General features: G+C 34.2%; 2 protein-coding genes across 2 annotated transcripts; one reads left to right on the forward strand and one right to left on the reverse strand.

Moving 5' to 3' along the window:
• Positions 1 to 1,050: 1,050 nt before the first annotated feature.
• On the forward strand, positions 1,051 to 15,521 carry zgc:77375 (uncharacterized protein LOC402927 homolog). Its single transcript, XM_051122633.1, has 8 exons — positions 1,051 to 1,537; positions 5,393 to 5,596; positions 7,060 to 7,172; positions 7,763 to 7,856; positions 9,071 to 9,104; positions 11,031 to 11,205; positions 12,109 to 12,297; positions 14,164 to 15,521. The coding sequence occupies exons 1-8, from the start codon at positions 1,433 to 1,435 to the stop codon at positions 14,567 to 14,569; spliced, it is 1,320 nt and encodes a 439-aa protein (XP_050978590.1). The 5' UTR covers positions 1,051 to 1,432; the 3' UTR covers positions 14,570 to 15,521.
• Positions 15,522 to 17,724: 2,203 nt separating this feature from the next.
• On the reverse strand, positions 17,725 to 21,230 carry rab43 (RAB43, member RAS oncogene family). Its single transcript, XM_051122634.1, has 3 exons — positions 20,738 to 21,230; positions 18,712 to 18,895; positions 17,725 to 18,002 (listed from the first exon to the last, which is right to left on the reverse strand). The coding sequence occupies exons 1-3, from the start codon at positions 20,924 to 20,926 to the stop codon at positions 17,749 to 17,751; spliced, it is 627 nt and encodes a 208-aa protein (XP_050978591.1). The 5' UTR covers positions 20,927 to 21,230; the 3' UTR covers positions 17,725 to 17,748.
• Between the last annotated feature and the right edge of the window lie 1,297 nt (positions 21,231 to 22,527).

Here is a 22,527-nt window from a genome sequence, read left to right on the forward strand (position 1 = left end):
GAAGCTTTGCATTTGGTTAGCTAATAAAATATTAAAGCTTAATTTAATATTATGTGTACAATTTCCTAATTCTGTCATCCTGGTATCATGGACTTGCTCTATTGTTTCATACAAAGCAGCTGCTACCATTTATTTATTTATTTATTTTTTGTACACTGTAATAGATTATAAGATAACTAACAAACTAGTACTACTACTTAATTATTTATGTGGTGAAATGTTGTGTAAGAAAACTGGTATCACTGCACTATATCCCTAAAATGTCTAGTTTGAACTTGCTGTTTGCTAGCAACTGATTTCTTCATGGAAGCTTTGTGTTCAAATATTTCAACTCAGATCAGTGTTTCGTGTCTAATAATTTTGACACGAAACATCTAAATAATCTATCAAGCAGCTGTGTAATAAGTGAGATAATGTACATTCAGCCAGTTGTTATCGCAAAATAAAGATGTATATTATCCCTTATTATAATCTTAATTCAAGTGATAAAGGATTTTGAAAGTCTGCCAGTAATCAGTGTTGAATGCTACTGTAAGGTTAACCCTGCCTGGTTTAAATGTTTCAAAATGATTAACAGTTAAAAAATTTAGAAAATTAGAAAAGTAATCAAAAAGTAATTAAAAGTAATAAGTTACATTACTTTAATAGAGTAATTGAAAAGTTACACTACTTATTACATCTTAAATCAAGTAACTTGTAATCTGTAACCTATTACATTTCCAAAGTAACCTTCCCAACACTGATAATATTATAATAACACTATAAAGTTAATAACAACATAGCAGTAATAGTAACTTATTATTAGTAGTAGTTTCTGATAATTTCTCTGAAACAGCAAATAAATACAAATTGCACATTTCAGGTAACAGTAAAAAAAAAGTATTTTTTCACGTTATGATTTAGAAAAAAAAAATATATTCGCAAAACTCTTCATATGGCGTTCTTTATTTTGTATTCACGTTTTCTAGTGGCCCATATGTGCGGATGACGTCACTAGTAGCCTACTTCCACATCTGCCGCAGTAGTAGGCTTTGTTTCGATTCGTGCACCCTCCCCCTCCAAATCACCCTGTTTTTCTAATGAAGGCATTTAGCTTTATGTGAACGTTTATTGTCCTTCATTATATGAATTATAATGTTACACTACTAGCGTCGCCACGCGATAACGCTCACTATGGAGCGCGTTTCCGAGAACTAGTATCTGCATGCTATCTAGTGACGTCAGGCAGGAGGTTCGTGGTTCAGCGTGGATGGGGGTGTCACATTCCCCCATTTGCCGGCGAGGAAGGATGTTTATTTCCTGACTCAAGTCTTTCGATGGATTCGTACCACCTCCTCTCTGTCGTCACATCACACCGCTACAAAAGCTTCATGGAGATACTGGACTCAGTCGAAACCGGCCACAAAAGCAGATTGGAAAGCGTTGTATCGAAATGAACGTCTTAACAGCGCTGCTGAGGTCGACAGGCTGCCTGGGTTCGCGGCATGTGCTGCAGCAGCGCGTCGCGGTGCCGGGGCGATGCGGACTGTGCATTAAGGTAGAGGACGTGTTTACATTCCTACATCTACCTCAGCATCATGTGATGTTTGCTTAACTGCTGAATCCATTGTTAGTGTGCTTTTAACAGACAGAAATGATTGCTCTTTCCTTGTTTGTAGTCTTTTTCAATTCCTATTTTATTACGCCACAAAGGGGATCTTGCTTCATAATGACCCCTCACGTGCGGCGGACACGAACTCTTTTTCTTTCATTTTCACCACTAAGTTCTTGTTTACTTTAAATGAATGTGAATATTTCCTATCACAGCAATGAAGCTTGATTTCTGGGAGTCCTGTTGAAAGCGTGTTTACTGGGTCCAGATGAGCTCTCGGCTTCAAAGCACACAATGTACAGCTGTGAAGTTATTGATCTGTGTCATACTGAGGCTCACACTGTCTGCAGTGCTTTAGATTGACAGCCAGTATCCTGACATCTGCAAATATCGTAAAATAACTGTTGATCCAATCCCATGTAGCCTATGTTTATGTCATTACACTGTACTTACAAGATTGGTACAGTTCATTTAGTTTTTTTTGAGCAACATCAGTACTCATCATATACAGTACATAGTTATATTGATATATCATTTTTTATATAATACATTATAGATTGTATTCTGACTAGTTTGTGACCAGTGACTAAAATTCAAAACACAATATCAATATTTTAAAAAATAAACAATAGGTTATTATTGTCATTTTTATGCCATTATATTTCTGCAAAGATTATCATTGTATTTTTGTACAGTGAAATCATTTAGATTTATGACTGAGTTGTGTGTGCTATATTCAGTATTATGTATATAATACAACTGAATAATAGCAAATGTATTCAAAATTACTGAAACTGAACAAATGTAAATTTTACATAGAATTCAGTCATAACTGACTCAGAGTTAGACAAGTAAAACTAAAATTAAAACCATTAATGAAAACAAAATTCTTTTTCATTACTTGACACAAGATAAACGTAAAATAAAATATAAAACTTTTTATTTCAGCTAGTTGCCAAGGCAATGTTTCTAATTTAAAATTCTATATTAAAATAAAATTAAAATTAAAATAGAAAATGGGGAAAAATGAGTTAAAATATTAATGAAAAATAAATAGTATTTGAAGATACTAATATAACACTGAATTTTGCAGTCAGTAATTTTTACTATCAATATTTATAGTGCATAATACCTTTTTATAACCTTTAACACTGTTTGAGGCATACGCAAATGCTGGATTTTTTTTTATTTTTTTTCCCCATAAATTTAGATCAGTATATTGATCAGTGAAGTTCAGTATTACAAACTTTCAGACTGAACTTGTCTCTGTGTCTTTTATTATTGTCTCAGCAGTTTGTTGATTAGTTGACAATTGCACACAGTAAAACAGAACCTCTTCCCCATACATACTAAAGATGAGTGTTAATCATCAGGAACAAAAAAAAACACTCTACATTAGCTAATAAATAATCGTGTATTTGCTATGGTCTTGCTGTACAGTGTTCTTAAAAATCTAGTCTTCTGTCATACTTAAGAGCTGGAGTGACATCAATGGCTTTTTACTGAGAGAACAGCACATGAGTTCCCTAAGGGGAAGTGCAGCTGTTTTATCTGAGCAGATTGAACTGAACTGGCTGTAATCCTCAGTTGAACGCAGACAGAAAACAAGGGGCAAAACAAGGGACAAATGTCCAGCAAGGGTCAAGTATAATGCAGCATCTTCTTTTGTGCGTAATCATGTGCGTCTGTCTTGGGAAGGAAAAATCTTAAATGAGGTTATGTGTTGTGTATGTGACCTAATATTTATACAATTGTATAAACTTTCAAATTAATGTGAAATCCTTATTTACTGTCACCAAAGTATCGGTTTAAACACTTTATTTGTATCTAATTTAGTAATTACAGTACATTATGTGTAATTTCAAGCATCTAACACTAAAACCCTAAACCTAAAGTAAGTAAATGTTGTTAATATTACTAATTAATATTACTTAATATACTTGTTTGTGTGATTACACTGTATCAAGGACACCTTAAAATAAGCTGTGACCAAACATTCTATAAAACATTTCTCAATTTATCATTGCTATTTTCATTCAATACTCCCCTAGTAAGCCATCTAACAGTTGGGTCATATTAGTAATATTACAGCAACTTGAACTTATTATAGCCTTTTTTGGGATCATGAGGATATTTGACATTGTTACATGACAACTTTGTCAATTTGTTTACCTAATGTGCCCATACAAGTGGCAAATGCAGTATTCTAGATGATACACTGGCCCTTTTTTAACTTTCATGGATTGCTTTATGTAACAAAAACATTTGTTGTGATAGTATGTATAAATAAGTAATAGATATAAATATTTTTCAACTTTTATTAAAAAAAAAAACAACTCTTGTTGTCAGAGCAACATTTCTCATTTAATTTAGATTAAAAAAAATGATGTAAAATAAATAAAACTAAAACTGAAATAAAAATGTAATATATATATATATATATAGACATAAATATGACATTGTGATAGTATGTATAAATAAGTTATAAAAATAAATATTTTTTAACTTTTATTTTAAAAAAACCTTTGTTTGCCACTGAAATTAAATTTCCCAAAAATTATATAGACATAAATATGACATAATATTTCAATAAACTATACATACAACCGTACCATACAATAATGTTATATATATAATATTCCCATTTAATTTTAATAGACATTTTTTTTAACCTGTGATTTTTTTTATTTAATTTTTTGAACAATTCATAATAGAAATCTTTTTTAAACAATTTAAGACTGCACGGTCACTTTTATAAATCATTTTAACACATCCTTGCTGGACAGAAGTATTCATTTCTTTCATAAAAAGAAAGAAAGAAAGAAAGAAATGTACTGACCCTAAACTTCTGAACGGTAGTGTATGTTACAAAAGATTTCTATTTTGAATAAATGCTATTCGTTTGAACTTTTTATTCATCAAGAATCCTAAAAAAACATGTTCCAAAAAAATAAACGCTTAAAACATTTAATTTAAATTGCAATCATATTTCACAGTATTACTGTTTTTTTTTTTTTTAATGAATGCAGCCCTGATGACCATACAAAACTTCTTTAAAGGAGAAGTCCACTTCCAAAACAAAAAAATACAGATAATGTACTCACCCCCTTGTCATCCAAGATGTTCATGTCTTTCTTTCTTCTGCTGTAAAGAAATTATGTTTTTTGAGAGAAACATTTCAGGATTTTTCTCCATATAATGGACTGATATGGTGCCCCGATTTTGAACTTCCAAAATGCAGTTTAAATGCGGCTTCAAACGTTTTGCTAGATAAGACCCTTCTTCCTACAACTGCATTTGAAGCTGCATTGAAACTACATTTTGGAAGTTCAGACTCAGGGCACCATAGAAATCCACTATATGGAACAAAAAACCTGAAATGTTTTCTTCCAAAAACATAATTTCTTTACGACTGAAGAAAGAAAGACATGAACATCTTGGATGACAAGGGATGCGTACATTATCTGTCAATTTTTGTTCTGGAAGTTTAAAAAAAGCATTAAAAATATTACTGATCCCAAACTGTATACACCGGGCTGTAACGGTGCACAAAATTGTTTGGTACACATCAGTGTTCAGGTCACGGTTAGGTGCAATTTCGAATCAGCAAGGGAGAGCAAAGTATCTGGCTTAAGTTATCCGTCTGTGAGACAGAATGGAACACAGACAAGCTTAGTATACTTTGAGTACAGTCATTTACAGTAATAACAGCTATGTGCAAATAATAGTCCTGTGTGCTTCATTTCCTTTAGGCATTGCATAATATAATTTCTTGTTTTTATGTTGTAATTTTTTCAACAGTCCGAGCCCAGCTTTGGGTTGCTGTTTGACATAGATGGAGTCTTGGTGCGAGGAAGGACCCCCATCCCAGCAGCAAAGAGAGCTTTCCAGAAGCTGGTGGATGCAAAAGGGCAGTTTGTGGTTCCGGTTGTCTTTGTCACAAATGCTGGCAACTGCTTACGACAGAAGAAGGCAGATCAGCTGTCTCACATACTGGGTGTTCCTGTGAGTTCTCCTCTCTCATATTCATGATGAGAATTCTGACTTTCAGTCTGCTTGACGCATTAATTGGAGCTTTTTGTATGCAATTCTCAGTTGACTGAATGAAGGGTCAAATCATGTCAAATCCAAGTAACCTTGATATTTTGAAATACTTGAAAATGAAAATATACTGTACACTTCTGCCTCGATCCAAAAGATCACTTACCCTTCCACGTTCACACTTTATTGTTCAGAAACCTGGCCTGTCTGGTCACACTGAGGTATTAATGTAAATTAAAATATCAGTTTGTGGAATCTTGTGTTGTTCCTGGCTGTGTGTAGCAGCTGTTGCCCAACCTTAGAAACCAGCAGCTAAAAATATCCTTTTCACAGTTTGGCCGGAATATTTCAGATCCGACTGTTTTATGAAACTGTAAAAATGCTTTATGAAGCTTTCTATAGAGGCTGTTATTGAAGGATTATGCAGTTAAAAATTATATTGGCCAAAAAAAGGCAGTAATATTCTAAAATATTATTACAATTTAAAATAATGTTTTATTATTATTATTATTATTATTATTATTATTATTATTATTATTATTATTATTATTTTAATATACTTTAAAATATAATTTATTCCTGTGATGAAAAGCTGAATTTTCAGCATCATTACTCCAGTCTTCAGTGTCATATGCTCCTTCAGAAATCATTCTTACATGCTGATTTATTATCAATGTTGAAACATTTGTGCTGCTTAATATTTTTGGACCTGTTATAATTTTTTCTAGATTCTTTGATGAATTAAAAAACGAACAAACAAACAAAAAAAACAGCATTTATTCAAATTAAAAAATACATATATATTCAAAAGATTTTGTAACAATATAAGCCTTTACTATCATTTTTTATCAATTTAACACATCCTTGCTGAATAAAAGTATTAATTTATTAAAAAAAAAAATTACTGACCCCAAACTTTTGTAGTGCATATTGTTACAAAAAAAATTGTTCTGAATAAATGCTGTTCTTTTTATATCTTTATTCATCAAAGCATCCTAAAAAAATGAATCACGGGTTCCACAAAATATGAAGCAGCAAAACTGTTTCCAACATTGATAATAAATTAGTATATTAGAATGATTTCTGAAGGATCACATGACACTGAGGACTGGAGTAATGATGCTGAAAATTCAGCTTTGATCACAGGAATAAATTATATTTAAAAGTATATTCAAATAGAAAACCGTTATTTTAAATTGCAATAATATTTCACAGTATTGCTGTTCTTCTGTATTTTTGATCAGATAAATGCAGCCTTGATGCGCAGAAGAAATATCTTTAAAAAAAACAAAAAACATTACAAATCTTACTGATTACAAACTTTTGAAGGCTAAATTGCAAATTTTGCTACATGTTGCATGCCATAAAGCATTTATGTATGATGATAACTGTTGATTTGTATGATAATCTGTTTGTTTGATTTGTAGATATCGCAAGACCAAGTCATGATGTCTCACAGCCCTTTGCGAATGTTCAAGAAATATCATGACAAGTATGTGCTGGTGTCTGGACAAGGTCCTGTGCTCGACATTGCCAAAAAGTATCCTTCCCTGTCTAGTGTCTTCAGGGTCTTCTCTGTAGATCAGATGGCTGCATTTTAGTGAAATAAATATATAGATAGCCTGCGGTTTGTCAAAGTAATCATAGTGGGATTTTTGGCCAAATCCTGTAGCACTAGTTTTAACAAAGCCACATGGCAGAGGATGGCCAAACATGAGTTGCTGGGTGGTTGTGTAACAAGTACTTGGATTCATGGCAACTAGTACAAATTTAAATGAGCTGAACAAATGAAACAACTAAAACTGTGATGCTCTATATAGAAAGCCATCTGAAAACCTACCTCAAAGATTTGAATGTGGATGTAAATGACTTTATGAAATGCGATTATCTCTAAACTGTGTGATTATGGCAGTCTCTCTCTGGCCTTTACAGCACCTCAGTGATGTCATTAGATGTGACCGTATTATAATGTGATAGTGTTTACAAGCTTACCATGAGGAATAGGATTATCGTAATCCCCCAAATCGTTTGTGTTTGTTTGTGAATAAAAATGGATTTTAATCATTACAACAATGACATCACTTTTAGGTTAATCCATGAGACAAATTAATTCTTAACTCTCTGAATCAGTGTGGGCTTCACAAACGTGGTCAGTATCGACATGCTGCGTGAATCCTTCCCTCTGCTGGACATGGTGGATCACAACAGACGGCCCAAACTTCCGGTAAGTCACTGACTAAACACGTCTTATTAAAATGATTACGGCTATAATTATTTGCTTTCATCATTTACTGTGCATCAAAAATCTGAATTCTGTAACAGTTTTATTCAGTTTAATTTAGCTTACTTATTTTGGTACAATTTATAGTAAAAACAAACGTACACTAGAATTTAAAAGACTGGGGTACAGTTTCTTCTTAAAGAAATGAATATGTTTATTCAGCAAGGAGCATTAAATTGATCTAAAATTGACAGTAAAGACTTTGATAATGTTACAAAAATTTTCAAATAAATGCTGTTCTTTAGAACTGTTTATTCATCAGAGAATTCTAAAAAATAAAATGTAGCAGTTTCCACAAAAATATTAAGCAGCACAACTGTTTTCAACATTGATAAAAATAATCAAAAATGTTTCTTGAGCAGCAAATCAGCATATTAGAATGATTTCTGAAGAATGTGACACTGAAGACTGGAGTAATGATGCTGAATGATGCTTCATCTTTGATCACAGGAATAAAATGATAATAATAAATATTTTAATATTTATTGCAAACCATAGCAATAATTCACAATTGTACTGTTTTACTGAATTTTAAATCAATTAAATGTAGCCTTGAGCAGAAGAGTCTTCAAAAGCCTTCTAAACTCAAACTTTTAAATGGCAGTCAACATTGTTTTTAAAAAACATTGTTTAAAAACATTGTTTTTAAATTCTATAATCAATGCATTTTTGTGTACTCAAGATAATTAGGGTTGTTGTGCTTTGTGCTCTATTAATATACCTTTTTGGCCAATTTGATTCTTCAGGGCAGGAAAAACTGCCTAGGTTGATGCAGTATGTGTAGTTTGCTGTTCATTGTGGCGATAACTGAGACTGCACGTTTAAAACAGAGAACATAATTAGGTCGGATTAGAACAGGTAAAACATAAATATAATGTGAAGTGATTGGCCAGCGGCAATGATGAGGAGGTTATAACACAAGGCCCCCTTTTGTTAACTGGAACAAATAGCAGATTACACCAACTTCACATAATTCCCATTCCTGTTTTTTGTGCATGTGAATACGTATTTGAAGAATTTAAAATGGTCTGTACTTTAATATGGTCTTTTTCTAAATCCTCAAACCTGTTGTTCTATGAGGGAATCAGTTGTTGGATAGTTTATGAAATCGGTCAGATGACATGCAATGGCAACAGATACTTTCCTTGTTGTTTCAGTCTGCTCCTGTGGTGAACCTCCCCAGAGTTGAAGGTGAGATATTTCTGAAGATAACTTTAGTTGTGCGATTTGGTGCTTCACTGCATCACATGGCATAGCTGTACCAGAACCATATATTCACCTTTACCACGAAATCAAGATCCTATTTTTATAGAATATTTATTTTTTAAATTATTTTGAATGATTAATATATGAACATGTCCTCATAGTCTTTAAAGGGGTCATCGGATGCTAAGTTCACTTTTACATGCTGTTTGAACATTAATGTGTGTTGGCAGTGTATATACAAATCTACCCTATAATGATAAAAATCCATGCAGTGGTTTTTAATTAATCTCTAAAAATAATGTCCCCTTTTTCAAATTAAGCCATTCTCAGATGGCTTGCCTGTCTCAGCCTGTCGTTGTTGCATCACACCCACAGAGGCCGCTCCCACGATAGCTGATTGACATTAGCGTCTTACCTAAGATCAGTTGTAACAGTCCAACCTCCATGTTTTGATGCCAGAGCAGGGATGTAAGTTAGACAAGAATTGAGCGATTGAGGTGTTGTGTTGCTGGATGTAATAATGAACGTAGTGGTCGTCATTTACTCCCGACATCTGAGCTCCTAAAGATGCAGTGGATTACGTTTGTTTGTGAAGGGAAGGCGCCTCCCGATCTACATATATCTGTCTATGTTCACGCAAATCATTTGTGATCCAGGTTCACTTACAGCAGAAGTGTATATAAGGTTTTTTTTAATGAATCTTTGCAATCGCCTTTCCTAATAATGTGCAAGTTAGCAAGTTTAACAGCTAAATGCGGCTAAAGTAAACAGGCTCGTCAATCCACAAAGAGATGAGATGGGCGGGGCAAGCAGAGCTCATTTACATTTAAAGCAGCCTCGACCAGAATGGGATGATTTTTGCAGAGCTGATTTTGGCAAGGTAAAAAGGGTGTTGTTTTACACTACCATTGAGAATTTTTAACCAAAGTATATTATAGACTTTTCATTAAGACCCTAAAGAATCATATCAACTTGTGGAAAATGGGCATCCGATGACCCCTTTAATCAAAAACATTAATGCCCCTGCCAGTGACACTCACATGACACAATCCAGTCAGTTCGGAGCGGACAAAATAATTTTTTATTCATCAAAGAAGCTCTTTCTCTTACAGTAGATATAGATGTCACAATAGTAAAGAAAAGATAATTGCAATTACCAGTTAATGTCAACGTTTAATCATTCTTCACATACTGTTCTGCACTTAGGTCTGCAGATGAAAATTTAGTGGAGGAGTGTTAATCAACAATATTTTTTGTGAATATTTTTAATGAAACTGGTCTAAGTGATTCATTAATCTGTCTGATCCAGCCCATAAATGTACTGTATACATTTATTTGTATATAGTACATTTATGGGCTGGGGCCTCTAATACTTTTTTCTTTTTTTTTTTTTTTTCTTTTTTTTTTCTTTCAGTAAGGATACATTAATAATACTACAAAAGTTACAAAATTTTTCTAAAAAATGCTGTTCTTTTGAACTTTCTATCCATCCATCCATGAATTAATAAATAAAATCAGAGTTGCCACAAAAATGTTCGGCAACACAACTGTTTTGAACATTGATAATTATCATAAATGGTTTTCAAGAAGCAAAACAGCATATTAGAATGATTTTTGAAGGTTTGTGTGAAATTTCAGCTTTAATCACAAAAATGAATTTTATCTATTGCTTACGTAGAAAACCGCTATTTTACATTGTAATAATATTACAAAAAATATGAATGGTTTTACTGTATTTTTGATTGAATAAATGCAGTCCGGGTGATTCAAGAACAATGAAAATCTCACCAACCGCAAAATTTGAGTGGACGTATATACATTGTAGTGTATATTTAGATAGATCAATTGATAGATGTTGTTTTGAAAGACAGATAATGGCTTTAATTTGCTTCTTTTCTCTTGTAACTCTAGCTGTAGTTCTGTTTGGGGAGCCCATTCGATGGGAGACAAACTTACAGCTCATTGTTGACGTCCTTCTCACCAACGGGAATCTGAGCAATGTCTATGAAACCACTCACTCCACTCATTTGCCGCTCTTGGCCTGTAACATGGATCTAATGTGGATGGCAGAGGCACATTCACCAAGGTGATTCAATGCTGATTTATTAAGGGGAGATCGGGGCTAGTTTCACACATTTTACTCCACTAAATATTTCTTAGCGATGGTTTTGTTTTATTTTGTTGTTAGATAATATCCATAAATGACTTCTAATCTCTTAAACACTCTTAAAAATACAGTTTCTTCATTGGCATTGATGGTTTCATGAAGAACTGATAACATCAGGTTCTTTTGATGATTAAAATGTTCTTTACACTAAGAAATAATGGTTCTTTTTAAGAACTGATCACTGAAAGATTCATTGAGGAACCCAAAATGGATCTTCTGTAGCATCACTGTGAAAACACACTTTGGAACCTTTATTTTTATAGCTTTACAAGAGATAAGTCTTTTATGAACATGATGCATTGAAATATATCTAAAGATTTAAAGGAACACTCCACTTTTTTTGAAAATAGGCTTATTTTCCAACTCCCCTAGAGTTAAACAGTTGAGTTTTACCGTTTTTCGAATCCATTCAGCCGATCTCCGGGTCTGGCGGTAGCACTTTTAGCATAGCTTAGCATAGATTATTGAATCCGATTAGACCGTTAGCATCTCGCTCAAAAATGACCAAAGATTTTCGATATTTTTCCCATTTAAAACTTGACTCTTCTGTGGTTACATTGTGTTTTACAAGTTGTAAATAGGAAAAATATTGTCATTATATATGGTCATTTTTTAACGAGATGCTAACGGTCTAATCAGATTCAACAATCTATGCTAAGCTATGCTAAAAGTGCTACCGCCAGACCGGAGATCGGCTGAATGGATTCGAAAATGGGTAAAACTCAACTGTTTAACTCTAGAGGAGTTGGAAAATGAGCCTATTTTCAGTGGAATGTTCCTTTAAGACGGGCCAATTAATGAATGAAAATTTCCCATCAACAGATTCGGTCATGGCACTTTCATGGTTTGTTTGGAGAGCATCTATAAGAAGATCACTGGAAAAGATCTGAAATACGAGGCCCTCATGGGGAAGCCCAGTGAACTGACCTACCATTTTGCTGAGTTCCTCATTAGAGAACAAGCTGCTGAGAGAGGCTGGAGGGCACCGATCAGATCCCTTTATGCTATCGGGTGAGACGCATGCACATTAAATGGGCCAGTATGTTTCCCTTAGTATGTATGTCAGAAGATTTCAAATCTGAAAGAAATGAGCTTGCAGACAAAACACAGTAGTCTACCTCACACCTGAACTGTTGTTTTGCTTATGATATTATCATATTCAGTTTCCAGAGCAAAATATACAGTACTGTACAAGCATGTTAGATTTTTACAAACATTCTCTGTTAATTGTAATAATATATACAGAATTTATGCATGCTGTCAGTTAACTTCTATTAACTACATTACATCCATATTTGGCGTGACCTTCCCTTTGCCTTTAAAACAGATTTGTAATCCTGGACAACAAAACCAGTCGTAAATAGCATGTGTGTATTTGTAGCAATAGCTAACAAAACATTGCATGGGTTAAAATTATCTGATGATTTGTCTTTTATGCCAAAAATCATTAGGATATTAAGTAAAGATCATGTTCCATGAAGATATTTTGAAAATTTACTGCCGTAAATAAATCAAAACTTAATTTTTGATTAGTAATATGCATTGCTAAGAACTTCATTTGGACAACTTTAAAGGCAATTTTCTCAATATTTTGATTTTTTTTTTTGCACCCTCAGATTCCAGATTTTCAAATAGTCGTGTCTCAGCCAAATATTGTCCTATCCTAACCAAACGATACTTCAATGGAAAGCTTTCATACTATGTATAAATCTCAGTTTCGAAAGAAATTGACCCTTATGACTGGTTTTATGGTCCAGGGTAACATTTGTTCTTAGTTACATTCAGGTTTTTTTTTTAAAGAATCTAACATTCATTTTGCACAGTGCTCTATGTCTGATCATATTTATATCATATGTGATATTTGCTTATTCCATTATACATATGTCCAATGAAATGTTAATTACCCTTATTTTTTATAAAACATATTCTGTGTGAATGGCCCTTCAAGGAATAGTTCACCCAAAAAGGAAAATTTGTTGGCAGTGTCCTCTCCCGCAGGCCATCCAAGATGTAGATGAGTTTGTTTCTTCATCAGATTTGGAGAAATGTAGCATTGCTCACTGGTGAGCACTTGATGTAGCCATCAATTGCAGTGAATGGGTGCTGTCAGAATGAGAGTCCATCAATTAATGTCTTAAAAGGCTGCATGTTTGTCATATAAAGACATTTTTAGCTTCTGGCTTAAATACAAGTCCGTAATCCATAATGTTGCTTTCTCCAGTGAAAAGTCATCTGAATCAGGAGAGAAATATGCACAGATCATGCACCATTTACAAGCCAAAATAGTACAAAACAGTAATTTGATGTGAGAGGACAACAGGACATGGACTTTTTTCACTGGAGGAAGCATTATTATCGATTATGCACTCGTATTTTGGCCAGATGCGCCTTAATGATTTGTTTTTTCACAAACAAGCAGGCTGTGCTGCATTTCTCCAAATCTGATACAAAGTTTGAACATATTTTCAGCAAATTTTCATTTTTGGGTGAAGTCTTCTTTTAAGGGTTACGGCACAAATTGTGGACAGGAATGTTTTAGGGGTCATTCACTGAAATCTAATAGTTTTCTTGCTGAAACTAGCAAAACATTTTTAAATTTGACACATTTTATGCTAAGGGTCTGAATGTTCTTGATATCATGTATCTTCTGGCTCATAACCTTTGAACTGAACGGCCTACTCCTCCTTTCATTTTATTCCACCGGCGTAAAAATCATTATAACATTAAAACTACATACACAGTGCAAACTGAATACTGAACTCATGGTATAAAACAAAACGGAATACAACAATGTGTCTATTAAATTTAAGAAATGGACATAGAGAGAAATTTTTAGGAATTAATGAAATCTGTTGGTAATCTTCTAAATGCAATTAGGGACAACCTGATGACTGATATCTATGGTGCCAACCTCTACAACCGCTACCTCGAGGAACGGATAGCCAGGAAGACCACGAAAGCAGTGGCAAACATGGTGACTGGAACAGGGACGCCCACCAGCGTCCCTCAGGAGGTGGACATGGACAACGGTTGGGAAAGTGAGCTTGCGTCGCCCTCCGCCACATCCTGCAAATCCATCCTGGTGTGCACAGGCGTCTACAACCCCCACATGGAGTTACCTAAAGATGCCAACCAGTGCATCAAAGAGACAGTCTTCCACGGCCACCGTGATTTCCGCTTCGACCCTGCTCTGGTGGAGCCGGAGAAGATCGTAGAGGACGTGGACGCTGCCGTTGAACTCATCTTTGAGATGGAGAAGTTCGACAGCAGTTTAGTTACATAAATCTAGTGATGTTATTGATTTAATATCAACAGTCTGTATGATTCCATGCCTTTCCATTATAGTTCGTGTTTTATGGAGAAAACCTCCACAAATAAGCACAATGCACGACTGAGAAAACAGGAGCGATCATTAAAGATCGTGGCATTTTAGCTTTACTGGATAGCATGATTTCATTTTAGTGTTCGTGGTCCAACAGTATTTTTTCATAAGCTCTGACTGAACAGATTTGCATATCCTACTCTCTAGTGTGCATAAATAGGCAAGAGAGGGCGTTCAGGCCACTGAGTCATGAAATACACAGTGTTCCAGCTGTAGACTGATGTGGGATAAATAAAATAAGGGCAAAACTTTGGCAGAAGCGTGAAATGGATTTAATCTGTGACCTTCTGGAAGTGGTTCTTCTGCATCCCTGGATTGCAAGGGCTATCAGTCTGCCTGTTTTTTTTAAATAGATAATCAAAGACCATTAGTATTTCTATTATTTTTCACAGATAGTTTAACATTGTTAAAATCGTATTACAGTAACTGTTTGCCATTTTATCAGTACAGGTCCCATAAACATGGTCTACCATTTTTATAGGGTTGTATGTGTAATACCGCATATTAATTCATCATGTTCTGTTACCTTTATTGTGCCAGTTTTACATCAGTAGTTGTTACATTGCTACGACTCCATTTTTTTTAAGGTTATTTATGTTTAATTTGGTTACTGTTACACTGTAACATAATGGTGAGATTTGCACTGAGACAAAACAACCTTGTAGAAAACAAAAGCCATTCAGTTGGACATTTGTTTTTATATTTTACCAGTAAATGATGTCCTAGTGCAAGGTTTGCACCTTCAATATAGTTTTGGTCGTTCAAAATTCAGGTAGTACACTAAAGGTTGACAAAGAGGTGCCAGTTTTGTCACTTGAAACTGTAAAGTAAATAAAGTTTAACCTCAAATGTATACTTTGTCTGTACATATATGTTTTAAGGTAGTTTTCTACCTATGTGAGCATTTAAAACATTTTTTTTTTCTTTCCTACATTAATTAAACTTTTAAAAAAAATTTAATTAACATATTTCATACAAGTTATGCTGTGATAGCTTTATTGATAAAATAAATGTAACAAATACAAATTGATCGTTTCTCAAAATGTTTAACTGATTGACAAAAAACAACAAAATGCATAGTAATAACGTGATGACATTAAAAATAAACTACAACAGCATTAAAAGGCACTATGATTCTCTGAAGAATCCTCTTGCTCAATGATTTTCCTTCAAGTACATCTGACATGATCATACTTCAAATACTGTCACATTCTTCATCAACAATTCTGTATAACAATAAAGCAAATTAATTTTTCCAAACTACACATTTGTGAAACTAAAGACTTTACATTCTTAAAGGCTGCCACCATACCATATACTGAATATAGATCTTGATTTAAAAGACCTATATTTTTTCTTGATTATGAAGACTTGTATGTCAATCAATGATATAGTAAAAAGTACCAAACTGAGCTTTTAACCTTAAGAAGATACTGCAGCAAGTACAAATACGCTATTGCATGTAAAATGGCTCTGGTTATCCATGCTTACTTGAGATGAAACAGCAATTGATGTTATTTCTGAATTCATCAGTGCAATCTTGTCACAAATTTAACATGGTTTAACAATGATAACAATGTTATCAGAAAAAAGCTTTTTTTTTGCAAGTTTAAAAAGCTAGTTTATTATACTCTATTATAATTTAACAAGGCTTTGTCGTATATATAAATGAATGCTAAATATAAAATACCAATGCCCATGTGACATCTATAATAAAATGCAAGTTCAAAAGGGTTACAAGAATATGTCCAGTTTATAAAAAACACATACATTTACACAAAATTGTACGTAATTAAGAGTGTAAAGTAGCCCATCATGGCAGCCGTTAGGACAGTACAGTAAACACTATATTTAAATCAATTTACCAAAGAGAACTGCAGATGCACTCATTTACAACAGTAATGTTGCTACCATAATTTTTGAATGCATTTTTAAAAATGTTGCATTTTTCTCTTTAAATCTTAAAAACGCATTGAAAACATTGGCAAAATGTCTTAGGACCATGGCTGCTAATGATGCAAATTCAGGTCAGTAAAATCATATATGGATGAAAGGGAAAGTCACAAACCCAATAAACTCTTAAAAAAAAAAAAAAAAAAAAAAAATCACTTCTGTGAAAGAGAAGTGATTTATCCATATTGTTGCAACTGCCCATTTCAACACTTTCACACTATCACTGCTGCATCTGCTCTTGAAATCTTACGTAGCTATAAAAGTTAGAAATATTAATGACAATGACTTAAGCATTGCTGAGCCATTTTTACAAAAGGTCTTAAAACAGTTACATAACTATTAGGAAGATTAAGCAAGTGGCAGTGGACCTTAGTCTGGTTCGACAACACATTTCATTTACCACAATGGAATGAGAAACAGTTAAGTGTTGACAAAATGTTAAAAATATGTCTACTGTCTATCTGCTGCGTTTTCATTTGCATTAATTAAATATGGAATCTTTCTTTGATAAGGTTTATGAGCAACCAAAACATACAGTACAAAACAACTGCTGAGATGTAAATGTGTCACATACACGTATAACCCTAACAGCCAGTCTGACAAGCGATAGGACATTTTATCAACAGGTGGTTTCTATATATGAGGTGTTGTGCTAGGAAGCCCTGCTCATTTTGAAATCTCATTGGTCCAAAGTCTTGCTACACGACTGCACATTAATCATCAAACACGATCTGATTGGCTGTGATTGTCACATTGCACATTAGTTTTGCGTGTGGACAGACAAATTGTTTCTTATTGGAAACTTCTTACTTGTTATGACACTGTGTTATCTGTCCTTTCAAGCCTAAATTTAAAGAAAATAATTGAAAATTTTGGCTAGTTATAATTTTCAATCATAATGAAGATATGTGAAAATTATGTGCTTGGCAATCAAAATGGTCTCTACCCAACATCTTCACAGTTAAATTCAACTGTAGGTTTTTAAAATCACATTCCTAGTAATGTATCCTCAGCGTCTCCTTCAAATGCAGCATCTGCCTGACAGGACCCAATTTATATAACTGAGTGAGTGGTAAAAACCAAAGCTTTTTATTGCTTTCTGAAAAAAAAAAAAAAAATAACTGTCATCAACACCCACATGCCCAGCCCTCATTGGTTACATCCTTGCTGTTGAGTTTAAAGCTGTCGGTTACATTTTCAGTGAACATGGGCCCGCCATGTCTGAGAATGAGCTCACTGGCCATTTTGTTAAATGCCTCTTCTACATTGCTAGAGTCCTTGGCTGAAGTCTCGATGGCACTAACAAAATCCAGCTGATGAGCCATGGTCTGTGCATCCTCAAATGGAACTTCACGCAAGTCGGTCAAGTCTGATTTATTACCTGGGATGCAAAATGAACTTTTCAGCAGTGTTCAACAGATGTAAAAAAAAAACAGACTTTCTTGAAAAAAGTTTATTTAAAGGAATAGGGCACCCCAAAATGAGAATTTGCTAGTAATTTACTTACCTACAGGCCATTCAAGATGAAGATGAAATTGTTTCTTCATCAGATTTGGAGAAATGTAGCATTACATCACTTGCTCACCAATGTATTCGGGTAAACGGGTGCCGTCACAATGAGAGTCCAAGCAGCTGATAAAACAATATTTTGGACTGTTTTGGCTTGTAATCTTGATCTTTGCATATTTCTCTTCTGATTCAGACCAGATCTCTTTTTCACTGGAGGATGCGTTTTTTATGGATTATGGACTTATATTTTGTCTAAAAGCAATTTTTAAGTTAAAAGTTAAAAATGTCTTGATGGATTTGTTTCTGACAAACAAGCAGCTTTTGGCTTCACAAGATGTTAATTGATGGACTGGAGTGGTGTGGATTGTTTGGACATTCTGACGGCACCCATTCACTGCAGAGGATCCATTGGTGAGCAAGTGATGGAATGCTACATTTCTCCAAATCTGATGAAGACACAAACTCATCTCCATCTTGGATGACCTGATGGTGAGTTTATTTTCATCTAATTTCAGTTTTTGGGGTGATCTATTTCTTTAAAGCAGTGCAGTTCAAGAAAGCCAATAATGTCAGGCACTCACCAATTAAAAGAGGAACAATGTTGGAACCGCCATATTTCTTCACATCCTCCATCCACTTTGGCACAGACATGAAAGAGGCTCTCTTTGTGATGTCATAAGTGATGATGGCACCATTGGCGCTGCGGTAGTAACTCTGTGTGATTGTGCGAAACCGCTCCTGCCCGGCTGTATCCCAAATCTGTAACTATACCACAAAATATTTTCTATATTAACTGTAATTTTTATTGTATTGTACTACATTCATACTTATACACTGCACCCACTCTATATTAGGTGTCTTTAATGAGTATGTAGTTATGTTGAAATTGAATACAATTTACTTATACTGCACATACATGTTGTCACACTTAAAGTAACATCCGAATGCTGCAGTTCACAAGCTAAAACCCCACTGACTCACTAATTCAATCTCAAGTTAACAAAACACAGAATTGCTCATGTCCAACTCATCACTACAGAGGTCGCTGTTGTTTATTGTAAATGGAAACCATATTTAGATTACTAGAAGTTGTTTATGTGCTAAATTATCTGTAAAAGGATGAGTTGTCCCAGCTTACAAAGTCATATTTTGCTCCTGTTTTAATTTCCTTGCACGTTTGAATTCACTAACTTATAGTTGTATTTAAAAAACATTAAATATTTTTATAGTGTATAGTGCGCATATTTTTATATACATACTTTTTCTTAATCAATGACCTAGAAATGCAGAATCTTAAATATTTATTCTTCGTTTTGCATCATAACTTTTTTGTTTTTATCTGAAATCAAACTTTATTTCTATTCTAATAAAAAACAACAAAAACAACAACAAAAAAAAAAACTCTGGTCTCAAACATTTGAGACATTATGGTCCCTGCTCTCTAGATATACATATTGGTCGACCACTACTTGTTTCTCTATCTGCAGTATTTATGTGTCCAGAATCTTGTCTTCAAAACAATTTCATATATACATTACACAAACGGCTCTGCAGAATCTGGGCAAACAGTCTTGGCACGGTAAAAGACAATAGTGAACACGGCCTCAACACAGACAATAAAAAGTGCTGATGTTCGCTGAGTCAGCCAATGAAACAGAGAGATTTCACAATGGCTGAGGTAGAATCCAACAGCCTGCTAGAAACTGGACCCCTGTTATGCCACCTCTAACAATACATTACCAAATGAACACAACTTTATTATTTGAAAGAAACCAGTCTGTAGGACTATTTAGTCAAATGACTGCCTATTGGGTGCTTACATTAAGCTATTTATATAACATGATATAACAGTTTCATATGCAATATCTATATATTAAAAAAAAAAAAAAAAAAAAATAAAGATGTAATGTGCAAAAATAAACACCTTTCTCAAGCTCAAGCAATGCAAAAACATGACATGACACAGTTACAACTGCAGGAATCACAACACCAACAGAAAATACTGAGAGATAAATTTTTAGTTGAGATTTTACTAAATCACAAACCAAAAACCCATGTAGACCCTTCATGATGAGTCTACTGATGTAAAATCCAGCAGAACCTAGAGGCTGTGTTTTGGCTCTTGCTTATGATTTTTCCAAAAGGGTTGTAGAATATATATGCAGTTTTTAAAAGCCCATTAGACTCAGAGACAGTTTCAATTAGAAATTATTTACAGCTTAACAACCACCTTGACTATTGCATAACTGTCTAATGACGCTGTGCCAACTTAAAGCTCTAAAGCCAACAACAAACTTCACTGGATTTTCACTTTTATTTTTCCACGTCATAAGTGTCAACGTTGAAAGGAAACGGTCATTTATTACACAGTTATTACTACACGTGTAAAACTGTGATGAAGTTTCTTATTTAAAGGTAACCCCAAATGAATGTGATAAGGCTTACAATAATAACAACTGTAGTAAGCATTTAAATTTGGTAGACTTCATTTTATGGGGAAACTTTGTGACAATAGACACGCTGTCGACTATGATGGTAAAACTTCATGAATTTTAATTACCAATAAGACATGACCATAATGAGTGTAGACAGGACTACAGTACTAACCTTAACCCTCTTGCCATGGATTTCCAGTGTCTTCATGGTAAAATCCACACCGATCGTGTTCCCTTGTTTTTCGATGAATATACCGGTCTTGAACCGCTGAACCACACAAGTTTTGCCAACACCGACATCTCCAACAAGAACTATTTTGAAGACTAGATCGTAGCTGTCATCAGAGTCCAGCAATGACATAGCTGTGCAGTAAGTGCTCACCTATGAACTGAAGCTTATGGTGCCTCCGATTATTTCACACGGACGCGAGTGACGTGGAGAAATACACACAGCACCTGCACGTTCGCCAACGCGGAAGAGATAAAGCACATCAACGGCGCTGCTTTAGGTGTCTTAGTGCAGCGCCTGACTGCTTTACCATAGTAAATGAATAGAATAGTAAGTTACTCGCTGCACGCGTCATGTTTCAAATATTTTCACCTTTTTATCACCAAAACACGAAAGCGATCACATTATAACAAACAAAACAGTGATGCTGTGGACGGAATTCTGACGTCGGCGTCCAGTCAACCAATCACGGACTTTGTTTTTGCGCACGTCGCCACGCGGCAAGGCATTTCAAAACTATGGTTGGTCCACTTGGATGCTTTTCTTGTGTATGATTGTTTGAACCCCATTGTCTCTGTAATGTCGTTCATAATCTGTTAAAAGCACCCATCTATCTATCTATCTATCTATCTATCTATCTATCTATCTATCTATTGTATGCGTATGTTAATTAGGTTTTTGTTAAATAACTATTGCTCATTACTTTAGGGAACTCTATGTGATCCCTTGGCTATGTTCTGTTTATATTGTCTGTTTAAGCATTTAAAAAAATGCGATTGAAATGCGATTGTAGTCATTATAGAGTTATTATACTATTTTTTTTTTTTACTATATTTCACTATACTACTTAGAAAATTATGTTTACCCAAACATTTCCCCTTCAGAACAAAAAAGTATTGGTTCTCTCTTTAAAATGGATTGGTACGTAAAAGGCATTGCTTTTGTTTAAAACAGCTCAGTGGTCAAGATGAAATTACAATAATATTAATGAAAATAACATTTCATCGCATAATTAATATTTAGGGTCTGTTATTAGACTCTTAAGAGGTAAGGTAAACCAAACTGACGAATTCAGAGAAGGATCTTTCTGTATTCTATTCAGGGCTCTCAAGTTTTGGAAAAAGTTTGGAGTGAGATTATTATTAGGGGAGGAGCCTATTTGCAGCAGCGGCCCCTCGGCCCCACGCAGTTCTCTCAAGTTTTTGCTAGAAGAATTTTATCTATTGTTCAAAATTAACCAGCACAAAATAGAACTTATAACAACTGATAAATCTGATAAAAGTCAAATTCATACAAATAAAATAAAATGTTTTAAATATTTCAAAAATGCAAATGTATTAAAAAATAAAAAGAAAGTTAGCCCCAAACAAGCCAACTTAACTGCAGTGCTCAATGTACATACTGTACACATACAATAGGATTGCAGAACTTGCCCTGAGCATGTAGCCTATGTCAAGCTGTGTGTGTGTGTGTGTGAGAGAGAGAGTAGGCCTATACATTTACAAACTTACGAATAACATTTTGTATTGCAAGTGTTTTTTGCACATTTTGATGCCTTGATGACAGTGGTAGGGGCTCAAACTTAACTACACTAACTAGTAATGGAATTATGTAATTTAATAACAAAATAAAATCTGTTACAGTTAGTGAGAAACAATGTACAGTTAAATTTACAGTTACTTAAGAAAATGTTAAATGATTCACACACATACAGATTTGATTTCCCAAATTGC

Source organism: Labeo rohita, chromosome 11 (genome assembly GCF_022985175.1).
Source record: "Labeo rohita strain BAU-BD-2019 chromosome 11, IGBB_LRoh.1.0, whole genome shotgun sequence".
NCBI lineage: Eukaryota > Metazoa > Chordata > Actinopteri > Cypriniformes > Cyprinidae > Labeo > Labeo rohita.

Coding starts and splice junctions, on each gene's coding strand:
- zgc:77375 (XM_051122633.1), top strand. CDS start 1,433: ATGAACGTCTTAACAGCGCTGCTGAGGTCGACAGGCTGCCTGGGTTCG. Junction 1,538..5,392: donor GATGCGGACTGTGCATTAAG/GTAGAGGACGTG, acceptor TTTTTTCAACAG/TCCGAGCCCAGCTTTGGGTT. Junction 9,105..11,030: donor GAACCTCCCCAGAGTTGAAG/GTGAGATATTTC, acceptor TTGTAACTCTAG/CTGTAGTTCTGTTTGGGGAG.
- rab43 (XM_051122634.1), bottom strand. CDS start 20,926: ATGTCATTGCTGGACTCTGATGACAGCTACGATCTAGTCTTCAAAATA. Junction 18,896..20,737: donor TCCATGGCAAGAGGGTTAAG/GTTAGTACTGTA, acceptor TTTGTGGTATAG/TTACAGATTTGGGATACAGC. Junction 18,003..18,711: donor CATTGTTCCTCTTTTAATTG/GTGAGTGCCTGA, acceptor TTTGCATCCCAG/GTAATAAATCAGACTTGACC.